Here is a 26,530-nt window from a genome sequence, read left to right as displayed (position 1 = left end):
TCCAGCAACCTGTGTCTTAACAAGCCCTGCAGCTGGTTCTTATGCATACTCAGGCTTGAGAACCATTCATCCAATCGATTGATGGTATCAAGCAAAGGAAAAGATATAGTAACAAAGTATTTACATTTTGCATAATATATATCTAGATAAATGTAGATTTACCACCCCCACACCATGTTATTTACAATTAATTTATAAGGTTATATAGATAGTAAAAGGGATAAAGTGTATAGCCAAAGTAAAGATAATGAAAACAGTAGAAAAGTAATAAAACTATTATTTTGTCATATATTTCTCAGTACATTCTATGGTGTTCAAAGCATAGGTGGAGGGTCACAGAGTAGGCAGATGCTCCAACTCCCACTTCTCAGAACCAAGGTGGATTACAACTTAAATCTGAGGACACTCATCGTGAAAGACAAACTTTGGACTAAACTAAGAGGATTCTACAGCCAACGACCACAAAAGAACCCACACTGAGTATGGTAGAAAAGGCGGAGATGCAGAAAAGGCTGCCCCACTCCCGGAAGTAAGCTGCTCCCAGGAGTGAGCCACGCCCGGGAGGGACTTTTGTGATGGGGAGGGCTATCCAGCGAGTTGTAGGTCCTTATCCCCAAAACTAGAATCCCAGCCTAGAGCCCTGGAGCCTGGAAGGGGCTTTTGGACTATATTTGGCTGAGAAAAAAAGCCTAGACATGGTTTGAGAGAAGGAGGCAGGATTCTCAGACCCAGGCTTCAAATTAAAGGAACTGCATGGAGAGCCTCACTCACAGCCACTTTCCTAAAGCTCCAGGAGGACACCCTAACCCCTGGGCTGAGTCATTCCCCAAATTTAAAGTGAACATTTTTCCTGGGAACAGCATCAACAGCAAAGAAAAGAAAGTGCCCTGTCCACCAGAGGCTCCCCTACCCTAGCTAGAACAAACGCAACATGTTAGGGACACAAATAGGGAGTGCAGAGGTCTAAGCTACACCACCCACCGCACTGCTGAGTGCCCCCTTCCAGGACAGGCAGGCTAGAGGCAGTGGGGCGTGGCTGCATAAGTTCGAGCGAGCACACACAAGCCAACACACAGAGCTGGGAACCGCTGCTGCCACTGCAGGAAGTCTTGGCTTATGCACAGTCCTGCTTACTGAGTAGGCATGCCCTTTGTTGGGGCAGAGGCCTGAGCGTCAGAGTAGGAGGTACATGCGGGCGCACACAAACCCACCAGCGGGTTGGCTGCAGCTGGAATCCAGGCTGCTACAAAACTGCCCGCGGTGGGCCGCGCCCTCGACAGTGATCTAAGCAGGTGCATACGGCCCCTCTGCAGCAGCTACTGAAGTCTGAGCCAACATGCAGACCTCTGGAGAGAAGGATGATTGGAAGTAGTCCGAGAGGGTGTGTGTGGCCCCACCTGTGGAAGTGAAAGCAGAGGCAGATGCCCAAGGCCATGAGCAGGGGTGCCCATGGCGCATACCTGCTCTCAGGGGCAGCAAAGGCTGGGGTGGCCATGGAAGCAGTCCAAATGGGTATGTGGGCATGCACGAGTCCAATCAGGGCAGCGGCAGCCATGGAGGTGGGTTGACTCCAACAGCACCTGAGCCCAAAAGCCCCGGGCAGCAATGGCAGCATTAGCCTGGTAGACAGACCACACAATGGGAGCACAGGGGCCACACTAACTGGACCCTACTGAGTGGTGAAAAAGAACAAAAAATGAAAATAAAATAAGTAAATAAAATGTCTGGATAGAATTACACCTGAGGCTAAGGAGTAGGCCACATCTAATACTGTTCCTAATCACTGAATTACAGTACTGAGCCCAACAAGTAGCCAGCATAAGAGGCAACAGAAAGCAGATTTCAGGGGAACTTAAATTTTAAAGGAACTTCTCCCAGGCCAAGAGTAGACAAAAGGAAGCCTAGGACTGCAGCTGATACTTACAATGGAATCTGGACCCAACAGAAGCAGCCACAAGATCTGGATAAACAGTAGCTCACAAAAGGTGGATAAGAACCAGTCATATGCAGTGAACCCAAGTGATCTAAACCAGGCATGGTCAGGGAAGTCCAGGGCAACACAGACAAAATGAGAAGACAGAGAAGTGCAATCCAAATGAATCAACAAGAGAAACCCACAGAAAATGAACTAAGTGAGACAGAAATAAGCAAACTACTGGATGCAGAGTTTAAGGAAACAGGTATCAAAGCCAGACACCACACTCTATCCACTCTTGGATGCAGAGTTTAAAATAATGATTATGAGAATGCTGAAAGATCTTAGAACAACAGAGGGTCGACATAGTGAGCACATAAATAAAAAGATAACAAGCATCAAAAGGACATTGAAATAATAAAGAAGAATCAGTCAGAAATGACAAATACAATATCTGAAATAAAGAACACAATGGAAGGAATTACAAGCAGGCTGGATGAAGCAGAGGATTGAATCAGTGATTTAGAAGACAAGATAAACAAAAACATGGAAGCAGAGGAGCAAAATAAAAAGAGACTGAAAAATTCTGAGGAAACTTGAAGAGAGCTCTGTGACTACTTAAAGAGAAACAACATCCACATCATAGCAGTTCCTGAAAAAGAAGAGAAAGAACAAGGGATAGAAACCTTGTTCAATCAAATCGTAGTGGAAAACTTCCCTAAATTGATGCAGGAAAAAGTCACACAAGTTCACGAAGCACAGAGAATTCCATTAAAGAGAAAACCAAAGAAATCCGCACTAAGACACATATTAATTAAAATACCAAAGCTAAGAGATAAATAGAAAATATTAAAAGCTGCTAGAGAAAAAAAGGCTATAACCTACAAAAGAACCCCCATAAGCATGACATCTGATTTCTCAACAGAAACACTTGAGGCCAGAAGGAAATGGCAAGCAATATTTAAAGTAATGCAGAACAAGAGCCTACAACCAAGACTACTTTATCCAGCAAGGCTATCGTTTAAAATTGAAGGAGAAATAAAAAGCTTCCCAGACAAAAAAAGTTCAAGAAATTCATTACAACCAAACCAATGCTCCAAGAAATGTTAAGTGACCTGTTGTAAACAGAACAAAGGGGGAAAAGAATATAGTAAAAGAGGAATATAGTTTTAAAGAATAAAATGGCCCCTGACCTGTGGTGGTGCAGTATATAAAACATACATCATGATCAAGTGGGATTTATTCTGGTGAGGCAAGGATGGTACAATATTCATAAATCAATCAATGTGATTCATCACATAAACAAAAGGAAGGAAAAAACCACATGATAATTTTAATAGATGCAGAAAAAGCATTTGATAAAATCCAGCACCGATTTATGATCAAAACTCTCAGCAAAGTGGGAATACAGGGAGGGAACATACTTCAACATGATAAAGGCCATCTATGACAAACCCACAGCCAACATAATAATTAATGGGCAAAAATTAAAAGCAATCCCCTTAAGATCAGGAACAAGGCAGGGGTGCCCCTGTTCACCACTCTTATTCAACATAGTCCTGGAAGTCCTAGCTACAGCAATCAGACAAGAAGAAATAAAAGGCATTCAAATTGGAAAAAAAAGAAGTAAAACTACCATTATTTGCAGATAATATAATACTGTATATAAAAAACCCTAAAGTCTCAGTCAAAAAACTACTGGAACTGATAAATGAATTCAGTAAGGTGGCAGGGTATAAAATTAATACACAGAAATCAGAGGCATTTTTATACTCCAACAATGAACTGTCAGAAAGAGAAATTAAGGAAACAATCCCCTATTGCAACAAAAAATAAATAAATAAATAAAGTACCTAGGAGTAAATTTAACCAAGGAAGTTAAAGACTTGTACTTGGAAAATTATAAAAACATTGATAAAATAAATCAAGGAAGATACAAACAAGTGGAAACATATACCATGTTCATGGTTAGGAAGAATAAACATCATTAAAATGTGTATATATTACCCAAAGCAATTTATAAATTCAATGCAATACCAATTAAAATACCAATGACATATTTCAAAGATATAGAACACATATTCCAAAAACTTATATGGAACCAAAAAAGAACACAAATTGCCTCAGCAATCTTGAAAAAGAAGAATAAAGTGGGTGGTATCACACTTCCTGATATCAAGTTATACTACAAGGCCATCGTACTCAAAACTTCTTGGTACTGGCATAAGAACAGGCATATAGATCAATGGAACAAAACAGAGAACCCAGAAATAAACTCACACCTTTATGGACAATATTTCACAAAGGAGGAAAAAGCATACAATAGAGTAAAGACAAGTCTCTTCAACAAATGGTTTGGGAAAGTTGGACAGCTACCTGCAAAAAAAAAATGAAACTAGACCACCAACTTAACACCATTCACAAAAATAAACTCAAAATGAATAAAAGACTTAAATGTAAGCTGTGAAATCATAAGCATCTTAGAAGAAAACATAGGCAGTAAGCTCTCCAACATCTCTCGAGCAATATATTTGCTGATTTATCTCCACGGGCAAGTGAAATAAAAGACAGGATAAACAAGTGGGACTATATCAAACTAAAAAGCTTTTGTACAACTAAAGGCAATATGAACAGAATAAAAAGACAACACAATGGAAGAACATATTCAACAATAAGTCTGATAAGGGGTTAATAACCAAAATTTATAAAGAATTTGTAAAACTTATCACCAGGAAAACAAACAATTCAATCAAAAAATGGGCAAAAGAAATGAATAGACACTTCTCCAAAGAGGACATACAGATGTCCAATAGACAGATGAAAAAATGTTCAACATCACTAATCATGAGAGCAATACAAATTAAAACCACAATGAGATACCACCTCACACCAATCAGAATGGCACTCACCAACAAAACAACACATAATAAGTGCTGGCGAGGATGTGGAGAAAGGGGAACCCTCCTGAACTGCTGGTGGGAATGGAGACTGGTGCACCTACTGAAGAAAACAGTATGGAGATTCGTTAAAATATTAAAAATAGAACTGCCTTTTGACCCAGCCATCCCACTTATAGGAATATATCCCAAGGACACCCTATCACTGATTCAAAAAAAGAAATGCACCCCCATGTTTATGGCAGCATTGTTCACAATAGTGAAGATCTAGAAAGTGTCCGTCAGTGGACGAGTGGATTAAAAAGCAGTGGTACATATACACAATGGAATACTGTGTGGCCATAAAAAAGAAAGAAATCTTACCTTTTGCAACAACATGGATGGACCTGGAAACTATTATGTTAAGTAAAATAAGCCAGGCAGAGAAAGAAAAATATCATATGACCTCACTCATTTGAGGAATCCAATGAACAATGTGAACTTAGGAATGAAATTAAACCTGAACATAAGGAGGAAGAGAGCTGTTGGGAGGGGGGTAGGGGAGATGTTGAGTGTAATACGGGGTAGGGGGTAATGCATTCGGGGAGACACTAGAATCTATGTAAACACAATAAAAAAAAGAATCAAGATTAAATTTCAGTTGTTAAACACATGGCCTTGCTAATACTAAGACCAGAGAGGGATACCCCTATAATGCCTCATAATATAATGCGGAGGTAGATGACATCCAACAGTAAAAACCACTCAAGCCTGAATATGTGTTTCTTAACTCTCTTCCAAAAGCCAGTGGCTTCATATTAAAGAGAAGTGAAAGGAACCTTAACAATGAAGTCATGTTTGCAGCTCTCAGATGATCTGACTTCCATTTGGATATTATCATCAAAGTCAAAAGCAGAAGTACACATGGAAGTATTTAAAAAGCCAACAGAGAGGTAGAATGTTTAGACTTGAGAAAGCATTGCACATGGCTCTACAAACCTCACCTGTGAAGAACGTGCTGCTTGGACTCTGGTCCTCCTAAATTGAGATATTTTGCACTCCTTAACTTTTAATTTTTATTTATTTATTTATTCATCTTAGAAAGGAGAGAGAGGGGGAGAGAGAGAGAGGAGAGAGAGAAGGGGGGAGGAGCAGGAAGTATCAACTCCCATATGTGCCTTGACCAGGCAAGCCCAGGGTTTCGAACCGGTGACCTCAGCATTTCCAGGTCGGTGCTTTATCCACTGCGCCACCACAGGTCAGGCCAGCACTCCTTAACTTTTATACCTTCTAGATTTGTTTTTTCAAAAGTTTTTTTACTTGGTGCAATGTATACAACATATACCACACTATCTAGTGCTTGCTTGATTAGATTTTGACTTCTTATTTTCTAAATTGTCTCATGTGGGGTTTTTTTTCCTCAACTAATTTGGAAATTAAGTAAAGCCTCTCATTTCCATGCCTTTAACATAGGAAATATTTTTATAGGAGACTATATTTGTACCCTCTCTTGAGGGAGGAATAAGAATTTGCTCAGTGAACGGAAGTCAGTATTTGAGAGGGCAGGAGGCACAAAGACAGTGTGGCATGCGGGAAAGAATACAGAGTTCCAGCCTTGCTGATGGAAGGGAGGGGGTGACAGACACAGGCTGTCTTGTCGAAGGGAGGGGGAAGATTGTGAAGATCTCTCCTCTGGGTCATAGTGGTTTAGATTATATCGTAAATGTGCAGGGAGTCTGGGAAGAATTTAAAGCTAAAAATGGCACAGTCAGATAACAAAGATTACATTACAAGTCATATGGTTTGCATTATGGAAAATGCTGCAGGTTGTGTGTGAGTGAGTGTGTGTGTGTATGTGTGTGTGTGTGTGTGTGTGTTAGAGGTGTGATAAAGAAAAAGTCATTAAGGCATAGTGGTTAAGAGCATGCTGGGTTCAAACTTAACTAACTGAATGATTTCAGACAAATTATTTAATCTCTAATAGCTAGTTTTCTTATCCAGAGAATAGCCCCTACCATATATTGTTTGAAGTGGTCAACATGTGTCTGGTATATAGGGGCTCAAAAATGTTTGTAACTGAGAGGTTCTGAGAGGCAGAGGAACCATTCCCTTTTATTCACTTAGTATTTACCGATTACTGCCTTTGTTTTTCCAACCAAGTCCCGATGAGAGTTAATGAGTGAAACTGAGTACTTGGAATAGCCTGAACAGAAGCAGGAAACCCAGGATGCTATTCTTAATGAGCTCTGGGAATAGAACTGGCTAGACATAGGGAATTTCTCATGACACCAGTGTCATTCCCAGTGACACTCAGCAGCCTCCATATGGAAAAATAGAAGGATGGTGGTGTCTGTCCTTGGTGCATTGTTCAGAGTAGGTGAGACAGAAAGATCACAGAGCTGAGAGTGATAACAAAGAATGTTTGGTGGGATGTGTCACTAAGAGAAGGGAATGAGACCCGAGGGGCTGATTGAACTGAAGAGGGAAGAGTTGAGGAGCCAGAGAATGGAAGAAATTACCATGAGAGTTTTTGAGAGCAGTAGAAGTGGGAGTAATAGAATGAGAAAACTTGAAAGATAGGAAGTTGAGGGTGGGGTATTAAGAATCCATAATTCTCCTCACAGTACCCAGTGCATGTAAACAATAGTTACATAATAAATGCATGTTGAATTAAATTCATATGTACTGATTTGATTTGACTTCATGTCCAGTACATTTAAAGAATATATTGATTGCAGTCTTACAAGCTAACACCCTTCTCTGCCAAAACTATATAACTTTAACACAAGGACAATGAATGTCATTATGTTTTCCTCTCTATCAGAGCAGAAGTGTTTTCAGAAAGTGTAGTGGAGAAGGATTTGTTTGGTTCGTATTTAAGATTGGATGTAGGAGTCTAGAGGGAATGAAAGACTGGTTCCAAAGAGAGAAAAGCTACAGAGGTGAAAAGTGAGAATAGGCTCTTCAAAAATCGTGTGCAAATGGAAACAGAAGGAAGGAGTGGTGTTTGAGAAATTGCAAATCTAATTCCCATCAACAGCAGCCATTGTCAGGGCCAGGTAAGGCTGACTCACCTGTGAAAAATCACTACCCAGGACAATGAAAATGGCTGGCTGCAGAGAATGCCCTTCTCCACACCCCCCTGCATGCTCTGGCCACCTCTCTCACGCATGCATGTAGACACTGATGATAGTTTTAAAAAGAGAGAATGTAAAATCTGAGTATGCATAGTTTTAAACTGAAGCAAAAAAACCATATCAAATGCCTCAGCATTCTTTTTTTTTTTTTTTTTTTTTTTTTTTTTTTCATTTTTCTGAAGCTGGAAACAGGGAGAGACAGTCAGACAGACTCCCGCATGCGCCCGACCGGGATCCACCCGGCACGCCCACCAGGGGCGACGCTCTGCCCACCAGGGGGCGATGCTCTGCCCATCCTGGGCGTCGCCATGTTGCGACCAGAGCCACTCTAGCGCCTGGGGCAGAGGCCACAGAGCCATCCCCAGCGCCCGGGCCATCTTTGCTCCAATGGAGCCTTGGCTGCGGGAGGGGAAGAGAGAGACAGAGAGGAAGGCGCGGCGGAGGGGTGGAGAAGCAAATGGGCGCTTCTCCTGTGTGCCCTGGCCGGGAATCGAACCCGGGTCCTCCGCACGCTAGGCCGACGCTCTACCGCTGAGCCAACCGGCCAGGGCCTGCCTCAGCATTCTGATGGGGCTGATTCTGAGACTAACTCCAATTTGGCCTCTCTGGGACATAGAGCACTTTGGTGAAGGTTCTAGTATGCTTGCAATTGCTCTAGCTGGGCAGGCAGGCCCTTTACTTGGATGGATATGCCTTTGCGTGCCTACCATGGTTCTATTCTACCACAGAGGATTTCAGGTGCCCAGCTGCTCCGGGCAGGAAGCTGGGCCTGACTAGACCTGAAAGATCATTGGGAACCATCTCTGTTTCTTTTCTGGGGCTATGTAGGGTGTGGATCTGCTTCTCCCTGAACTTTTGCTTCTCTCTCACTCTACACATACTCCTCTGCAGGGCCCCTGCTTTTGATGCCCCACCGTTTCAAACAGCTCTGGCTTCTGTGCCAACGTTCCAAACAGCTTCTGGCTTCAATGGCCCTTTCCTCTACTTGACCTTGTATATAAGTGAGCCAGTGGATCTAGGGACATTCCCATTTAAATTTCCAGGAGCCAGCATCTGATTAACTCAGCTAAGCCTCTGCACGGATGCCCCTGAGTTGGGTCTTCAAATCCAGTTCAATCAGCTCAGAGGATGTGGGGATTGCCTTCAATGTTCCCAGCCAGGATGTTGTCAACAGATGCTGCGGTTGGGGAAAAAAAACTCCCGAAAGCAGGTGTCAGCTGAGCAACTACGACAAAAGAGGCTTATTATAGAGACTCAGTAAAGTAAATTTGTACAGCCAAATTGGTGAGCAAAACAATAGTATTTAAAAGAAGAAAATTTACCCTTTTTCAAAAGATGAAGTGATTAAGCAAGAAACAAATAAACAAAAGACCCTCATAGATAAAGCCAGCAATATGGTGATAGCCAAGGAGAAAGGGGGCTGGGGGGAGGTAGAAGATAGTAAATGGGGAATAAATGGTGATGGAAGGAGACTTGACTTTGGGTGATGAACACACATAATATAGATGGATTATGGAATCGTGTACCTGAAACCTATACAATTTTATTATCCAATGTCATCTTAAAAAATTCAATTAGAAAAAAATTTTAAATAAAAAACAGAACCAGGATTGCCTGACTGGTGGTGGTGCTGCATTGAAGACAGTGTCAGCTTGGGACACTGGGGACCCAGATTCAAAACCCGGAGGTCACTGGCTTGAGTATGGGCTCACCAGAGTTTTGAGCAAGGGGTCACTGGATTGGCTGGAGCCCACCAGTCAAGGCACGTATAAGAAGCCATCAATGAGCAACTAAAGTGCCGCAACTATGAGTTGAGTCTTCTCATCTCTCTCCCTTCCTGTCTGTCTCTGTCTCTCACTAAAAAAAAGACCCAAGACTTGCGAACAACCACAGAAGACCAATAATTGACTCTTTCAGTTACTTGCACTAAACATAACTATGACATTCCTTCTTAAGTTTTATAACTTAAAAAAATAATAATAATAAAAGAAGAGAATTGATGGGAGAAAACTTTTGATTCAGGTAAGAAAAGAAATACTGTCTGTGAAGCAAGTTGTCCTGAACGTGCCAGAACATGTTCATAAGACTAGTCAGCTACTTATGAGAGTGTAGACAAGAATGACAAAAAAACTCATCAGAGGCTATTTTAACTTCTTTCCAAGTTGTGTTCTTGTGTGGTTTTGATGGTCATTGTGTTTGCATTTTTCCGTCTTTCTTTTTTTTTCATTTAGAAAATTAAATTTAACAGAATGACATTGATCAGCAAGAGTACACAGACTTTGGCTAAACATCTCCACAGCCTTTGGACGGCCGGTGATGTTGTATATCCGTCACCCAAAGTCAAATCATCTTCCGTCACCTTATGTTTATATCCTTCTTTGTATCCTTCCCGCACCATCTTTCATTATAACTGTCTTTATATCATATTCAACAGTTTTATTATATCCTCACTCCTATGTCTTTCAGATTAGCCAGTGGCTTACATGGTTTTCTGAAATATTTTTTGAGTTGACATTGATGTTGTTTGCTTTTCTGTGTGAAAATTCTGCAGACATCTGTTTACATCCATAATGAAGGGTGTCCCCTTGCCCATGGTGCCCCTGAAGAGATATTAGTCATGACAGGTCAAGATGACTGCATTCTCTTTGCAACTGCTAGGGGTACCCATCTGTAGGCATTGCTGAGGTAACTCTCTCAGAAATCTGAATGGGAACAATCCCATCTGGAGCACGTCTTCAAGGTCACATAGAGTCAGGACAGTCACCTTCCCATCTGTGTCAATTCAAAATAATGTTATGATGTTTTAGAAGGTACTGCCTCAATCATCTCCACATAAAAATTTCCACCTAAGTCCTATAATATTTTACTCACACAGCAATAGGTATAAACCAATATTGATGACTCATTAACCATTTCTCAAGGAACACCACCCTTCATCTTTTTATGCTCACAAACAGAAATGAAACCACCTTTTAAAAGCTTTGTAAGAAGATGAAGGCCATTGTTATTGTGCTACCTGCTGTGACCACATTGGAGGAGGTTGGGATGTTGTTTTGAAGGGAGGAGGGGTCATATGATACCATATCTTTTGAAAAGGAAATGCTCCAAAAGCACTTATTTATGGGAACTGACTGATTGAAGGAGATATTCACAAACAAAGTCTAATTGTAGATGATTATGAAAGAAATTAATGTTAAAGAAATGTCAGAATACATTCTGTATACATAAAATGGCTTAGCATTGTACTCTGAGTAATGTAACCAGTGTATTTTAGACTGTTCTTACTCAAAGGTGCCCTAATGGTACTTATGTGATTTTAAATATATAATACCATGAAAACTTCCAAGTAGGAAAGCTTGAAAAAGTGAAAGAAAATGGCATTCAATTATCCTTTGCAGCTACAAATTTAGAAAGTCAGAAAATATCTGAAAAGTGGATCTTTGGTCAGTGTTAACTTCCACCCTCACCTCTGTTAAGTTTTATTTACTTATACCCTAAAGTGGCATGGCTTTGTTTTTTAGTAATATATTAATTAGAACTGTTCCCATATTAATTTCTTATTTAAAAATCATAAGCCTGTGCATTCATATAGTTCTTCATTCTCAATCTTTATAAAATGGAGATTTATTGGAGAATGTTAATAAAAAATCTGCATATATGTTACATAGGATTCCACTCTGGAGAAAATGTCATATGGTTAAACTGTGGTAACAACACATATATATAAGCAAGGAGGCCTGAAAGGGATACAGCTTCAGCTGGCCAGGACATTCTCACCCTTTGGGGGCTCCTCCATCCTCTCTTTGAGTTTTCTCTCATGAACTACCCAAGCAAGAAGTCATTGCTTTTTTAAGATTGTCTTGCCTCTCCCCACTCCTTAATCTAGGCTCTAACTACAGCCAGAGAAATATTTAATATAGGTATACCATGCACTGTCTGGTTTCAACCACCCTCATGGAACATCACCAACTGTCAAGTGAAGTCCTGTGTGCTAGGATAGCTTACAAAGGCTCTCCAAGATTTGGTCCTGACTCTTCATCGTACTTAGGAATAGGTTCAGATAAAGTGTCAGCAAACAAAACAATAGTGGTATAAGCAAAGATATGGTCTGTTTCTTCCCACATAAACAAGATGCAGAGGTACACATTCAGGGATGAAATGGTCCTTCACTGTGGCCAGGTCCTTTATCGTATCGTGCTGCTCCAACTCCAACCCCTATCTTGTATGCAAGATCACTGCTCAGCCAGCCTTCAGGTCATCATTCCAGCCTGGGAAGGGATAAAGAAAGGTATGCCCTTCATGTTAGAAACACTTTCCAGAAACTGCATATCCATTTCCAGTTATATTCCATTAGCCAGAATTAGTTGCCTATGCACATCTAGGGAGACTAGGAAACAAAGTCATTGTTTGGGGTTACGTTATACTCTTCAGTTAGAGCAGCGGTTCTCAACCTGTGGGTCGCAACCCTGGCGGGGGTCGAACGACCAAAACACAGGGGTCGCCTAAAGCCATCGGAAAATACATAATGCATATCAGGTATTTACATTCCGAATCATAACTGTAGCAAAATTACAGTTATGAAGTAGCCACCAAAATTATTTTTTGGTTTGGGGTCACCACAACATGAGGAACTGTATTGCAGGGTCACGGCATTAGAAAGGTTGAGAACCACTGAGTTAGAGAATCCTTTCTTTCTCTTTAGTTGACTGTTATAACCTGGCATTGGCAAGTCACATGGAGGGCAACTACAAAAGCCACCTGACCCTGGAAAGATTTGTGGCGATTTTTTCATCTTGATGTCTCCCCAAACCAGAACACAGTGCTCCCTATTCTCAGGGGCAGGGTTCCCCACATTGTTCTTCCTAAAGCAGGTCATGAGAGCCTGGATGTCAGTCCTCACCAAGTGAGGAAATGAAGCCTCCACGAGGCTCTTCTCTCTGCACATAAAGAAAATTCAAGAACAGCAGCTCTAAATAAAGACATGCACAGAAATCAAAATGAAATAAGGACTTGCCAGGTTTGCAAGACTCTTTTACTCTGTCAGCAGCTCTAATATTTGTCTGCTGGGTCTAATAAATTACCTACCTTGAGAATTCTCTTTACCCTGCAGGATCTTTCTTACTTTGGTCAACTGTAGAGGTATAGGAATTCCATAAAAACCAGGTGCAGCTCACACTCAGAGCTCATCTCAGGGTAGCAGAGTGGTGGGATTCAGCCAGTTCACACCAGTTCAGCAGAATTGATACCTACTTTTTTGTTGAGTTCAGCAAACTGGTTGTTAAAATGGCACTTGTAATCAGGGTTCTCTCTCTAAGGTGGGTGCCTGGGCAGCCGTCCAATGTGGAAATCACAAATTTACATTCCTTACTCTTTTTTAATGTTCATCTTCACACCCGTAGTAATGATCATTTTGTCCATAGGTGAAAAAATTTGCAAGTGAGGATGCCAATCAAGAAGCAATATGGAAATATCTTAAGTAACAGTTTTATTGTTTTTTGGTCAGGTATTATTTAATATTTTTATTAATATTTTAAAACTCTTTCTTATAACATAATCTAGTTTTCTGTACCTCTTTTCTTGTTATTTTTTAAGTACTAAATGCAAGAAATAATAAGCTACCTTTCTGTATATCTTTTTTTTATACTCAAAATGGTCATTAGGGCAGAGAACCAGTTGTTAAATTATTTGGATCTCACCACTGGGGTAGCCAATATAGTCCACAAATTTTCCAACCTCAAAAGCAGGACTTGTTGTCTGATAGTAAAATTAAACTTAGGAGAAAAACAAAACATGATGTTAAAGTCATGGTGGACAAGAAAAAAATGAGAGATGATCACCATGATCATAGAAACTCTTACGAAGGCATGTTGAACCACAGTCCTCCACCCATGCTCAAAGAGGAAGGCCTGAAAGGTCATTTCCCTTTCTATTTTCAGAAATCTTTTATGGCCACTTACAACCTAATTCAAGGGCTAGCAGCTTCCTTTTCCAAGAATGCAGAAGATAATAACAATTGTTATTTATTGTTTTCCATGATGAGGTTGTATCTCTCTGAGCACTTCACAGGCCCTCTGGCCCTAAGGGACTGCAGCATGCACAGGAGGGACACCCAGTTACACCACAGGCTGAAGCAAATGAAATCCATAGATGCCACTTATAAACATTATTTAGGAGAGGAGAAAAAAAAATTGGCAGAAAGAAGTGTTCTGGAAAGGGTGTTTAAGAGTAAGAAAAGGAGAAAATAAACAAGGAGAGAAGAAAGAACAAGACATCTATGGTGAGACCACCAGCAACTATTTAGCCACTGAGGGTTTTAGATCACCTTCCCTGCTCAGCAAGAAGTCACTGAATGTGTTGTTTTCTTTAATAATCACAAATTGACTGATTTTCCCTTTAAAATAACAAGAGGATGGGAAAGAGGGTAAAATATTTTTATAGAAGGGGACAGAGTATTAAGTCGTTCATTGGCCTTACCCAGAAAGATACACTGAGCAATTAGAAATGATTATGATTGTGTATTGTCATTTCTTTATGTCTTATGTGCCCACATCATAGAGAAAAATGATCTCTTGATCTCAGTATCCTTTTACAAATATTAACTAAGGAAGGAGGAAAGTTAACTTAATTATCCTTGATGTAATTTATTGCCCTCTAAAAAGTTTTAAGTGCTTGTCATGCTGCTGAAAATAGCCCACTTAAATTTGAGTAAAAATTACACTGTGTATGTTTCATTACAAAAATTATCATTGGTTATATCATTTAACTAATTCATCATTAATGGCTCTAAAAAGGCTCTTTATTTGTTAGCTTGTCCTCAGGTAACGTTATCTTATATGAAATGCCATTCACATGTAAATGATAACTAAGTATTAAATACATGATTCAAATAATCTTATATATTTTGGAGTAAATATGTATAATTCATGTTTTCATCTCTTGCCAGTTTCATGTTTTATTTAGCAGAAAATAACTACCCAAGACCCCAGCTTTGTCAGAAAGTCTGAAGTGTTATTTCACATGATTGCATATATTTAGATTCTTTCATGTGTAATCATAACACTTACTATGTGACTATAATCCTACTAGATTGTTATTTTTGCTTTTTGCTTTTTAAACCCAGATTTAAAAGGCAAAAATGTCCTCAACAGGCCATGTTTTATGACACTCCCTCATACAATGCATTTTTCCATCTAAATTAGTTTGTGCCACAGTTTTACTAAAAAACATGTATTTAACCCTTTTATACCCCTCTTTGCTACAGCCTATCTTGGGGTCATAACTTAATACAAAGCAGTCTCAAGGTATTTTATGCTAAAGTTTCCTTTTTCATGAGTCTCTCCTCAATGGACAAGTTTTGATTTACAGGCTTTTCCTGATGCTCAGGAATCATGAACCTGCCTTCCTTTTTTCCTTTTCAAGTGGCAATTTCCTTCTCTCCTTCAGGTTGTCCTCTGTTTGGCAATTATGTAGTCAGGGGCCAGGTAAACTCCTCAAACTTTTACTTCAAGGCAGTTAGAACTTACATGGGTGGGATAGTCTTTAGTGGGTTGGGAAGAGTCAGAAGTTGGAGGGTGGCAGATGGAGCCTTCACATGCCTCCCTCTTGCCACACTCTGGAAACCACTGGTCCCTGGAATGCCTGTGAGATGGTCTCTTCCTTCCTAGGGTTGGCCCGTCCCTCATCACATAGTCATCTTTTCATTCAATAGATGTGACTTGAATCACATAGTACAGGCTACTCTGAGAAATTTTGTATTGATGCATTAATTTATTGAATAAATATTTTACTGAGTTCCCACCCTCAGCCACATACTTTTTGGGGCACTAGATCACTAAAACATATTCCCTACCACAGGGAGCTCTTAATTTATTTACTTAGCTAACCAATTTTGAAAGAGTCTGATAATTAAAACCTCCCATCAGTTTTCTTGAGTGATTAATTCAGAAACTCATAGACCAGAAGGAAGAAAGGAGCTTCTTAAACATTGATGCAGATTTTCAACATTATCAGAGCTCCCACGTACAGTATGTCCCATGGACTAGATAAGACCTCTCAAAGGTCCATGTTTTTCTTCATTAGACCATGTATATGTTTTGTGTGTGTATTATTGTTGTTGTCTGATTAAACCATTTATTTCTCTCTCTCTCTCTCTCTCTCTCTCTCTCTCTGAGGATCTGAAATGACATTTAATGATATTTTCAAAAGTCACACTGGCTTCTCAGGACTTTTTAAAAAATATATAGAATTGACATATACATTAGTTTCAAGTGTACAACATACTAATTCAGTATCTGTATATACAGTTGGCCTTTAATTAACAAAGAGGTTAGGAGTGCCAGTCCCCATGCAATCAAAAATGTGCATATAACTTTGACTCCCCCCAAACTGAACAACACAGTCAGCTCTTCGCATGCATGGATTCAACCACCTCTGGATCTCAAACCATATTTTCAATCTGCAATTGGGAACTTGAGGTAGGGAAACGACAGTTCGAAATGTGAAAATATTGCTTTCCGTCCACAGTTGGTTGAATCTGAGGATGCAAAGCCTATAGATACAAAGGGCCAACAGTATTTATTTTAATATATTTGTGTATAAGTGGACCCACACAGTTCAGACCCATGTTGGTTCAAGGGTCAACTGTATTGTAAAATGAGCACTTTTATAAGTCTAGTTAAGATCAATCACCACACATAATTACAATTTTTTCTTGTGATGAGAACTTTTAAGATCTACTCTCAGGCCCTGCTAGTGGCCCAGTGGACAGACCATCCGCCCAGCATGCAGACATCCCAGTTTCAATCCCTCGCATAAGAAGAGACTATCTGCTCTTCCCCTCCCTCTCTCTCCTCCCTTCTTGCAGCCAGTGGCTCCATTGGTTCAAGTGTCGGCCCCAGGCACTGAGAATAGTTCAGTTGGTTGGAGCTAGTGAGAGTCTATCTCCCCTCCTCTCACTTTAAAAAAAAAAATGTCTACTTTCAAAAAAACTCTTCAAATAACAATTTTTGTATTGTGGGAAGCTTTAAAAAAAACACTTGGACTGTCAATAGGAATTTGGTCAGCAACTGAAGAACACACTCTGTTACAGCAGGAAGATCCCCTGCAGGGTGGAACAGCAGCCTCTGTTACTGAAGCCTGGGGAAGCCCTGGGCTCCCCGTGAACTGAGCTCCCACAGCTGGATCTGCAGGCATCACTGCTCACCCAGGCTGAGCTGACCTGTAGCCCCGGGTGTCTCATGACCTTGGGAACATTTCAAAGACCTTTCCTTTAGCCATTTTGCCATCATTTTTGAACATTTAAGCAGAAACCTTAAAACTAGGAAGAGCAGATGCCATGATATTCAACTGAGCTGACTCAACCTGATTTGTTCTTCAATGGCTCTCGGTTTGAGGACCTTCTGATGACAGAAATACAGGGGCAGGTTTTCTCTACAGCTGTGGTTCGTTTGCTATGGTTACTTTTTTTTTTAACTCTAATTACAAGGCGGGGTGAGGGGAGTGCTTGTGTGCTGTGATTGCTACCATCGAATTCTACTAGGAAAACCTGTGACAGGAGACAGAAAGCTATCCTCAAGTTATAATGTGTCAGTATACTCCTTTATTTATTTTTATTCGCATTTATGGAATGCTTACTATGTGTTTACAGAGCTGGTCTGGTGCTGGGGGGAGGAGTGTAAAGGAGACTGAATGGTAGGCAGTTTGCAAGGAGCCGAAGTTCCCCCGTAAAGCCAGAATCAACTCCACGGAACTGAGAGTCGATACTGGGGAAACAGGAAGGGAACTAGTTCTGTCTGCAAAAGGGTATCAGCCAAGGCTTCATAGAGACAATGAGCCCTTCCGGGGTGTTAGATTTCCCATTAACATACAGTTAAGAATAAAACCAGAGAAGCAAAGCAAAGATACAGCCAGTTATTGGAATCAGGGACGGAGCGGGGGTGGGGGAGGTTTCTTTCAAATAATTTTAAAACACTTTAGCATTTCTAGTTTCCTTTTCCAGGTTTACTAGATTTCACCCCTACACTCTCCCATATCTGACTAGTGATAGAGTTTTTCCAACTATGCATTAAAGCTGCTTTTAGGGACAAAAAACAACAGCCAGAAAACAACACAGTAGTGGACAGCACAGCAAGACAGACAGCTATACGGACGTGTTAACCTTTCTCCTCCTCTTGTTCATTCTCGCAGGTCTTTGCAGGAGACGGGTCTGGAACCTGACCACGGAGTGTCCATGACCCCTGCAGTCGCGCCCTATTAGCAATGAAAGGGTTATCGGGCAGCCGCAGCCATCACCACGGAGTCACCTGTGATTCTGCCTGTGACTTGCTGTCGCACCACTCAGACCGCAAGCCGTACCTGCTGAGCCCAGTGGAGCACCACCCAGCGGACCACCCGTACTACACTCAGCGCAACTCCTTCCAGGCCGAGCGCGTGGGCCCGTTCAGCGACCCCCTGGCCAGCAGCACCTTCCCGCGCCGGCACTACACCTCGCAGCAGGAGCTCAAGGACGAGTGCGCCCTGGTGCCCCGCACGCTGGCCACCAAAGCCAACCGCCTCCCCCCCAACCTCCTGGACCAGTTTGAGAGGCAGCTGCCACTCAGCCGGGATGGCTACCACACGCTGCAGTACAAGCGCACGGCGGTGGAACACCGCAGCGACAGCCCGGGCCGGATCCGCCACCTGGTCCACTCGGTCCAGAAGCTCTTCACCAAGTCGCACTCCTTAGAGGGTCCATCCAAGGGCAGCGTCAACGGGGGCAAGGCCAGCCCCGACGAGATGCAGACCGTGAGGTACGGCAAGCGCAGCAAGAGCAAGGAGCGGCGCGCCGAGCCCAAGGCCCGGCCCAACACCTCCCCGGGCTGGTGGAGCTCCGACGACCACCTGGACGGCGACATGTGCATCTACCACGCCCCCTCGGGCGTGATGACCATGGGCAGGTGCCCGGACCGCTCGGCCTCGCAGTACTTCATGGAGACCTACAACACCATCAGTGAGCAGGCGGTCAAGGCCTCCCGCAGTAGCAACGACGTCAAGTGCTCCACCTGCGCCAACCTGCCCGTCAACCTGGACGCGCCGCTCCTGAAAAAGAGCGCCTGGTCCTCCACGCTGACCGTGAGCCGAGCCCGGGAGGTTTACCAGAAAGCCTCGGTCAACATGGATCAGGCCGTGGTGAAGTCCGAGTCGTGTCAACAAGAACGTTCCTGCCAGTACCTTCAGGTACCATTTCTGTTGCGTGATGGATGTTTAGAAATTGTATCTGCTAATTGTCTGGTGTCTTCTGGTTCTCGTCTTGGCTGTTCTGTGATGTGTCTGCGTGAACAAATTGTGTAACATTTCCGTGGCTAAGTGCTTCTATCAGGAAACAAGCCTCCTACCAACTTCATCTAGTTATCTTGAGATACGAGATATAAAAGTGCTTTGTAAAGTGTGCCTGTAAGAAGGCAAGGAGTTATTAATATTTTGTGTCCTCTTTGTCCGAAGGATCATGGGATAGAGAGGAGAGGAAAGCGGAGTCTACACAGTTTTAAAATAAATCTAATTTTTTACAAAAGTCAACAATGACCTTTGGAATTTGGAAGAGAGTTTAATTACTAGAGTTGTTTTTGTTTTTCTTTCGTTTTTAGTTGTAAAATTCTGCTTGAAGTTATAAGTTTGGGAATTGAGCTGTGTCTTCTCACCATTGTATTGTCACACCAACACCAGCACTAACCAGACTCCCACCAAAGGCCCCGTACCCCCAGAGCACAGGGAATGGGTATACCATCCTGAGCCTTGCGGGGGTGGAGATAGAGCCAGTTTGGGGACCTGACAAGCACAGCTGCCGAGACCTAGGACAATAGAAAGGTGCAGGGAAAAGGGGAGGAGCTTCCAAACAATAAAGTACCATTAGTGTCAGTATGCAAATCCCTCACATGCACAGACCCACCGCAGTCCCCTCCTCTTCTACCACAATCTCCTCGTGTTTCCCTACTGCCCTCCGAGTCACTTAAACCAGACTTCACCTGGATAAAAACAACAGGGAAAGAGTCTTTTTCTTCCCTACACCTTCCTTTAGTATTGCCATTATCCCCAAGACGCAATCCTTCATAAGAGTGACCCTCATATCCTTCCTCTTTACAGTGTCTTTTTCCCCTTTTCTCCTGCTATCTGCATCCTCTTAAAATTTTTTACTGTACTATAAAAGTATGACATAATAATTTGCCACTATCATCTTAAGAAGAAATACGAGAAGAAGAAAAAAAAAGTCTTCCACTAAGAAGTTTATCTTCTTGCTCTCTTTGAATTCCTCCTGACAAACCTGGCTCCCTTGGGCATGTCTCCACCAGCCCTGAGGATATTCTAGGCTGGCAGTCAGTGGGCAAGGACAGTGCCAGAGCCCATCCCCAGAGTGCAGAAGAAGCCACCAACAAGTAGATAGTTTTCACACACAATGCACAATTATATGGTCAGTATTTCCCACTGAAAGTGCTATTGCCTAATCTAGAGCTAAAGGGGTCATCTCATCCAACCTCCTCATTTAGTATATTAAAAACTAGACTAGCCTGACCTGTGGTGGCGCAGTGGATAAAGCGTCGACCTGGAAATGCTGAGGTCGCCGGTTCGAAACCCTGGGCTTGCCTGGTCAAGGCACATATGGGAGTTGATGCTTCCTGCTCCTCCCCCACTTCTCTCTCTCTGTCTCTCCTCTCTGTCTCTCCCTCTCCTCTCTAAAATGAATAAAAAAAAAAAAGTAAAAAAAAAACTCTTAAAAAATAAAAATAAAAAAAATAAAAAAATTAAAAAAAAACTAGACTAACAGAAAGGTAAAGGCTTTTTGGGTTACACTGTTAGTGTGTGGCAGAGTAGGACTAGAACCCAAGCCTCTTAACCTACAGAAAGGACCGTTATAAGGGTTGCATTTGAAAACTTTAGAAATGCCTTGAGCACATAAATCTCCTCCGCCACTAAGAATAACGTATTTTTGATAAGAAAATCTGTCTTGAGGAAAAAATAGATATTGAGATAGAAGCCCTAGAACAGAATGTTTTGTCTATAAAGTTTTTGTGACTAGCAACAAAAATAAAACAATGTTTTTTTTTTTTAAAAAAGAAACCAGACTTTAATAAGTAATGATGAGATTATATGAGAAATATCAGATTAAAGAAGGGTACTTACTCTACATGCATCTGGGACCAGTCTTTGTTAGTAACCAAATGCTTTCATTATGCTTGCAAAGTTGCCCATATTCTTCCTACCTTCAATTTATTTCTCTTTCCTTGTTACACCTTTCTGAAGTAAAGAGCTCAAATAGTGGTGAAAAGTGGAAAGACAGGAAGGAAAAAAGAAACCAATATTAACTGAAAATTTACTATGTACCAGATACAACAAACATGTTCACCTTTGTTATTTTATTTAACCCTCATAATAATTCTGAGAGCTATATAGTCTGAGTATAATAATACTACTCTGTTTTTATGAGACAGGAAGCCAAAACTTAGAAAAATTGAGTGATTTAAAGTCACATGGCCAGTAAATTATAGAACTGAGATTTAGACTCAGGTCTGTGTCATGCAAATAACTCCTTTACACCCAGCACAACCTGGGAATCAAGTGCATGAAAATGCTGAGCAAGGAGAAAAAACATCTCTAAAGTAAACATATGATGTAGCTTCTTCAGTAAAATGAGAATAAAAACTTGAAGATTTAAGTGTACGATTTAGCACAGGAACATTAGCAGACCTCCTATCATACAGACTTGGATATTCTATTTTCAAATTACTTATCTTATTTTAAGCCAATTTTTAATGAAACACTTGAGACTTACGAAAATGTATTTTAAAAAGTAAAACAAACACCCATTTATTCATCAACCAGCTGTAGAAATAATATATTCATTGCAATGGATCACACATGTACCACACTTCATCCCAATTCCCTTCCTTCCTCCTCAGAGTAGTAGCTAATCTGACTTTGATACCCAAAGCACCTTTGTTTTTTAATTCTGAAATTATCAAAAGAGTGAGAAATTTTTAATATTTTCCTATCCTACCTTGGGCAACAATTAACCCTACACCAAGCTCGTTCAAGCCTTTAAATATAAACGGAGAACAAAGTTAAACCTTTTTTTAACCAATGTGGATGTTTATTGAGCTCCTATTCTATGCAAGACTTTCAAACAGAAACAGAAATAAAATTCTATATTTCAGTGTGGGGAGATAGTATGTTTAGTGAGTAAGCTAAATGTAGAACAGTGTGTGCTTCCCAACCAGTGTGCTGAGCTTGAAGAGTTCCTCTAGAGAAAGAAAAGGAGCTGGACATTTACAAGGGAGGCAGGAGAATGGGGAACTCCTGAGAACTGGATGTCCTGTCCAGCTCGTGTCTTGCTTTAGAGGAAAAAGCAAATCTGCTGTCCTGTACAGGCTCCTCTCACTAAGATAGATGGAGCCAGCTTCTGCCCGCTCCTATGGAGTTATTTCCTTTGTGAGCTCATTGTATTGCTTTAACTACCAACTCAAATTGAAATGAAATGTGTTCGACATCAACATCAATGAGTGCAGTGGATGAAGCATTGAATTTTAAATAAGAGGGTCTACATTCCAGTCCCTACTGACCCCTAACTGGTGATGGTGATGTTGCTTGGAACTATTGTTTAAGCTCTCCAGGTCTCCTTCCGCTGCTATGAAGTGAGACTTTGATCTAAAGTCCTGTGACCTCAGTCTATATCCTTAAACTCCTAAGGTACATATGCAGAGTACTGATTAGAGCAGTTTTCAAGAGCCTGGAGCTCTCACTTAATAAAAGTGAATGTTCTTCTAATGTTTTCTAATTTGCTCTTTAAAACTAGAGGTATTTTACAGTTGAAGAAACCAAGATTTAGTAAATTGGGTTAAGTAACTTGCCCAAGGACACGCAGCTAGTGCATGGCAACATGGTGAGTCAAAACTGATTTGTCTACCTGAAGAGCCTGTATTCTTTCCATTTACCATGCCCGATCTGTACCCTCTTCTAAATAGAAAATAGAGGAAATAGCATCCCATATTTCCCCATGTATAAGACGCACCCTTTCCCGAAAAATTTGGGGTCTAAAAACTAGGTGCGTCTTATACAGTGGTTGTAGATTTTTTTACTTGCATTTTCCACTTTTTGCACTTGTTTTTATGCTCATTGTTGAAGACAGTGATTCATCATCATACACAGATGAGGACAAACTAATGGATGGGAGTTTTGACAGTGATGAGGAGTTCTATGAATTTTATGATGAATAACATTTGAGTTCAATAACTGTATGTAATACATTTTTTTAAATTTTGGGCCCCAAAATTAAGGTGCATCTTATACATGAGGAAATACAGTATATTAAATACCTATTATGTGCCAGAAACCAAATAGTATCTCACTTAGTACCTAAAAGAACTTTGTAAAGTATACTATTTACTCCAGGTTACAAACAACAAAACTGAGGCACAAAAAATTAAGTCATTAGCCCAGAAATGCAGAAATAGTATATGGAAGAGCTAAGGCTTGATCCCAGATCAGACTGAGTCTCTAATGTGCTTCAGAAATAGAAATAAGTGTGTGTTGGTTTTTTATTTAATTACCTGTTTTATTCTGGAGCAAATGTATATGGTCCTTTGACCTGATATGTGTTCCTGCATGTATATGAACTGTGACTTATCTCAGATAAGCAACTGAATGACTGGAAGGTCCCTAATTTGATTCAAGACTGAACCAAGGTTAAATTAATAGTCACCAATAATAGTATCTAAATACTAGCAAAGTTCTGATTCTTCCTTTGTATAGAATTATCACTTAGAATCAATTTAACATAAGCCATTACTACGATTCCATAGAAAATGAAAGGTCTGTAGGTATTTGGCCTCAGTCTGACATTGAATTATAAAATATTGCAGCTTGAAATCATTGCAACTTCTAGTTAATAGTCAAATAGTGATAATGTGCTCACCCACAAGCTGTTTGTAGCTAATAAAAAAAAGCTCTTTTTCCCCCAATATTGTTATTTTTAAATGTCAAGAATCAGATGTCTGCTGTGTAGAACTATTGTACCGCTGCCAGTGACTGTATCAGGCTTTGGAGCAGGGACATGGATTTGAAGACATTAAAACTGTTTAATTCTCAGCTGAGATGTGGTTGGCTTTTATACATTTGGAATAGAGCAGTTATGGCACACCTCAGGGTAAGTGCTAGTAGTTGAGTAAATAAAATGGGAATTGGGATCAAAGGAGTAAAAAGGAATTTTTGTTGTGGTTTTGTTTTTGCTTTAAAAAGCAAGATCTTTGGTTCTGTAAATGCCTTTTTATGTAAACGTTATGTTTTGAGTGACTGGCATATAAAGCCATTCAGAAGAGCAAGATTTTAGATTTCCAACTGTTAGCCTAAAAAACAAAATCCTTTCAAATCATGCATTTTGCATTCATTCAGCAGCAGAAACAGAAACAAAACACTCTCCAGTAGAAGTAGAGAGAGACAGAGAGAGAGGGAGAGAGAGAGAGAGAGAGCAAGACAGACCCGAGAAAGAAAACACTCACAGAGATGAAATTTTAGGAGAGCAAAATGATCGACCTCTTTAAGGCTGAGTGGGTTTCTTCAGTTTGTGTGCAAGTTTCAAGAAATGGAAGAACTGATCAGGTTTGAGTACAACTCTTTTATTACTTTGTATTTGGTGATAGTATTATTGGCTTGGATGGTTTGTGGTGGAGGGCAGAGGGAGGATAGTTTTGTTATTTTATTTTTTCTCTAAATAATGTCTAGTAAGACTGAAAGAACTAACAAACTAATATATGTACAGATGGTAAGAAAACAGGTTGAGACATCATATATTCCCAGATCTGTGTCCCCACAGGGGCTTTATAAAATCTTTAATTGGCACAGATGATCTAAAGTGCTACGTGCTATAAGAGGACATTATGTGGCTAGTGATTAAAACGTGATCAGTTGTTTTGCATGACAAGAATCCTGAATGCTTATCAGTCCTTTGTAAAATTAAAATTTATGAATGGTTAAGGGGTCTGGGGAGTCTGTTAATTAAATAAGACTCCACAAAAGATCACTGAAGAATCATTCATAACAAGCCTGAACCCAGGATTATTTTAAATGCAGGTACAACTGTTTTTCAAAATTGTGTTCAAGATTATTTCAGTCTTTGCCCAGTGGAGGTTTTCTTTCCCTGGCTGAGCTTTTTCTTCCTCTTGTTTTAGAACAATTTAAATTATACAGAATCGATTAAGCTACTTTATGTGAAATGTGTGACAGTGCTGAGCAATTCTGCTAGTGACTAGGTACTGAGATGTTTCCTTGCTGCCTTTTTAAAACCCCCACCAACCACATTGATGATTTCCTTCCTTCCTTCCTTCCTTCCTTCCTTCCTTCCTTCCTTCCTTCCTTCCTTCCTTCCTTCCTTCTTTCCTTCCTTCTCTCCTTCTTTCCTTCCTTCCTTCCCTCCTTCCTTCCCTTAATTTGCCTGAATAATCCTGCAAGGAATGTCAGATTCTTGAATGTATTTCCTCTTTGTCTCGCACAATCTTCTCTCTATTTTTCACCAATCTTAGTAGAGATGTCCTTTTTTGTTGAGAGAAAAATGAGGTTACTCCTGCCTGATGCTAGCTTTGAACGTAAAGTCAGTGATCAGCAGCAGAATCCTAGTAAATCTCTCCCTGACTCCCTAGAATTCTCACTATTGCCCATATCCAGGGAATGGAGGTGGTAGGGGAGTCAGCTGGAAAAACACTATGAGAAAGCAGGGGTCCAGAAAGACTCAGTGGTGGTAAAAGGAAGATCAAAACAAAATAGAAAAAAAAAAGAAATAGAAAATCCTTGTTGGAAGTTGTTAAAGAAACTTTGTTATTCTCGGTCTACAATTTCATTTTTCTAGAGACATTTTCAGCAACACCAAAGTGCTTAGTTAGTTTCAATTAAAGGTTGCATAACATATGCTTTCTGATGCCACAAAGTACAATATGCAAGTGGAAGGTATAGCATTGGTAGAAAACAGTAAAAGAAGAAAACTTGCAGTGAATCTCTGAGTGGACAGTTGATTTTATTTCCTCTTTCCCTAGTCTCCTTAGAGGACATTTTGTTTGGTTGAAAATTAAAGATAATAACTCCAAGTACTCATTTACCATTCTGTAGAGAAAGATTCATCCAAAATCTCTGGTCCATTTTGAGATTATGGCTTTGCCTGTTACACAGTGATTTGTGAGTGGTAGGACTCATTGGTCTGTTTGAGGTTTTATAGGAGCCGCTAAAAAATATATGCAGTATTACCAAACTGGCTTTGATTTGGTGATTAGATAGGTTATTTTTCCCCTCACCATTTTGATTTTAGGTTTAAAAGTAAAAACCTCTCTTATTAGATTCCTGTGCTCACTGATATAAAGTTGAATTGGGGAAATTCCATTTTTATAGATCTAAAAAGTTCAAATTAGAAACTTTATATGCTTCAAACTATAGAACCTCTTAACAGTCAGATTATTTTTTGTCATTTGCTAGGGAAGCTTGGGTTTTTGTTTGTTTGTTTGTTTTGTGTGATTTTTTTTTACAGAGACAGAGAGAGTACTAAAGAGAGGGATAGATAGGGACAGACAGACAGGAATGGAGAGAAATGAGAA

General features: G+C 40.5%; 1 protein-coding gene across 5 annotated transcripts in view; it reads left to right on the top strand.

Moving 5' to 3' along the window:
• DLGAP1 (DLG associated protein 1) overlaps positions 1-26,530 on the top strand; it is a 986,787-nt gene that overhangs the window by 632,825 nt on the left and 327,432 nt on the right. For 3 of the 5 annotated variants that reach the window (XM_066246185.1, XM_066246183.1, XM_066246186.1), the window contains exon 1: positions 24,477-24,551. In XM_066246185.1, the coding sequence (XP_066102282.1) occupies positions 24,477-24,551 (75 nt within the window). Of the gene's footprint in view, positions 1-18,113; positions 19,143-24,476; positions 24,552-26,530 lie in introns of those variants that run through there. The other 2 variants (XM_066246182.1, XM_066246181.1) reach the window with 1 other exon arrangement.

The sequence above is a fragment of the Saccopteryx bilineata genome, chromosome 11, assembly GCF_036850765.1.
Source record: "Saccopteryx bilineata isolate mSacBil1 chromosome 11, mSacBil1_pri_phased_curated, whole genome shotgun sequence".
Lineage (NCBI taxonomy): Eukaryota > Metazoa > Chordata > Mammalia > Chiroptera > Emballonuridae > Saccopteryx > Saccopteryx bilineata.
This window is presented reverse-complemented; position numbering and strand designations above follow the sequence as displayed.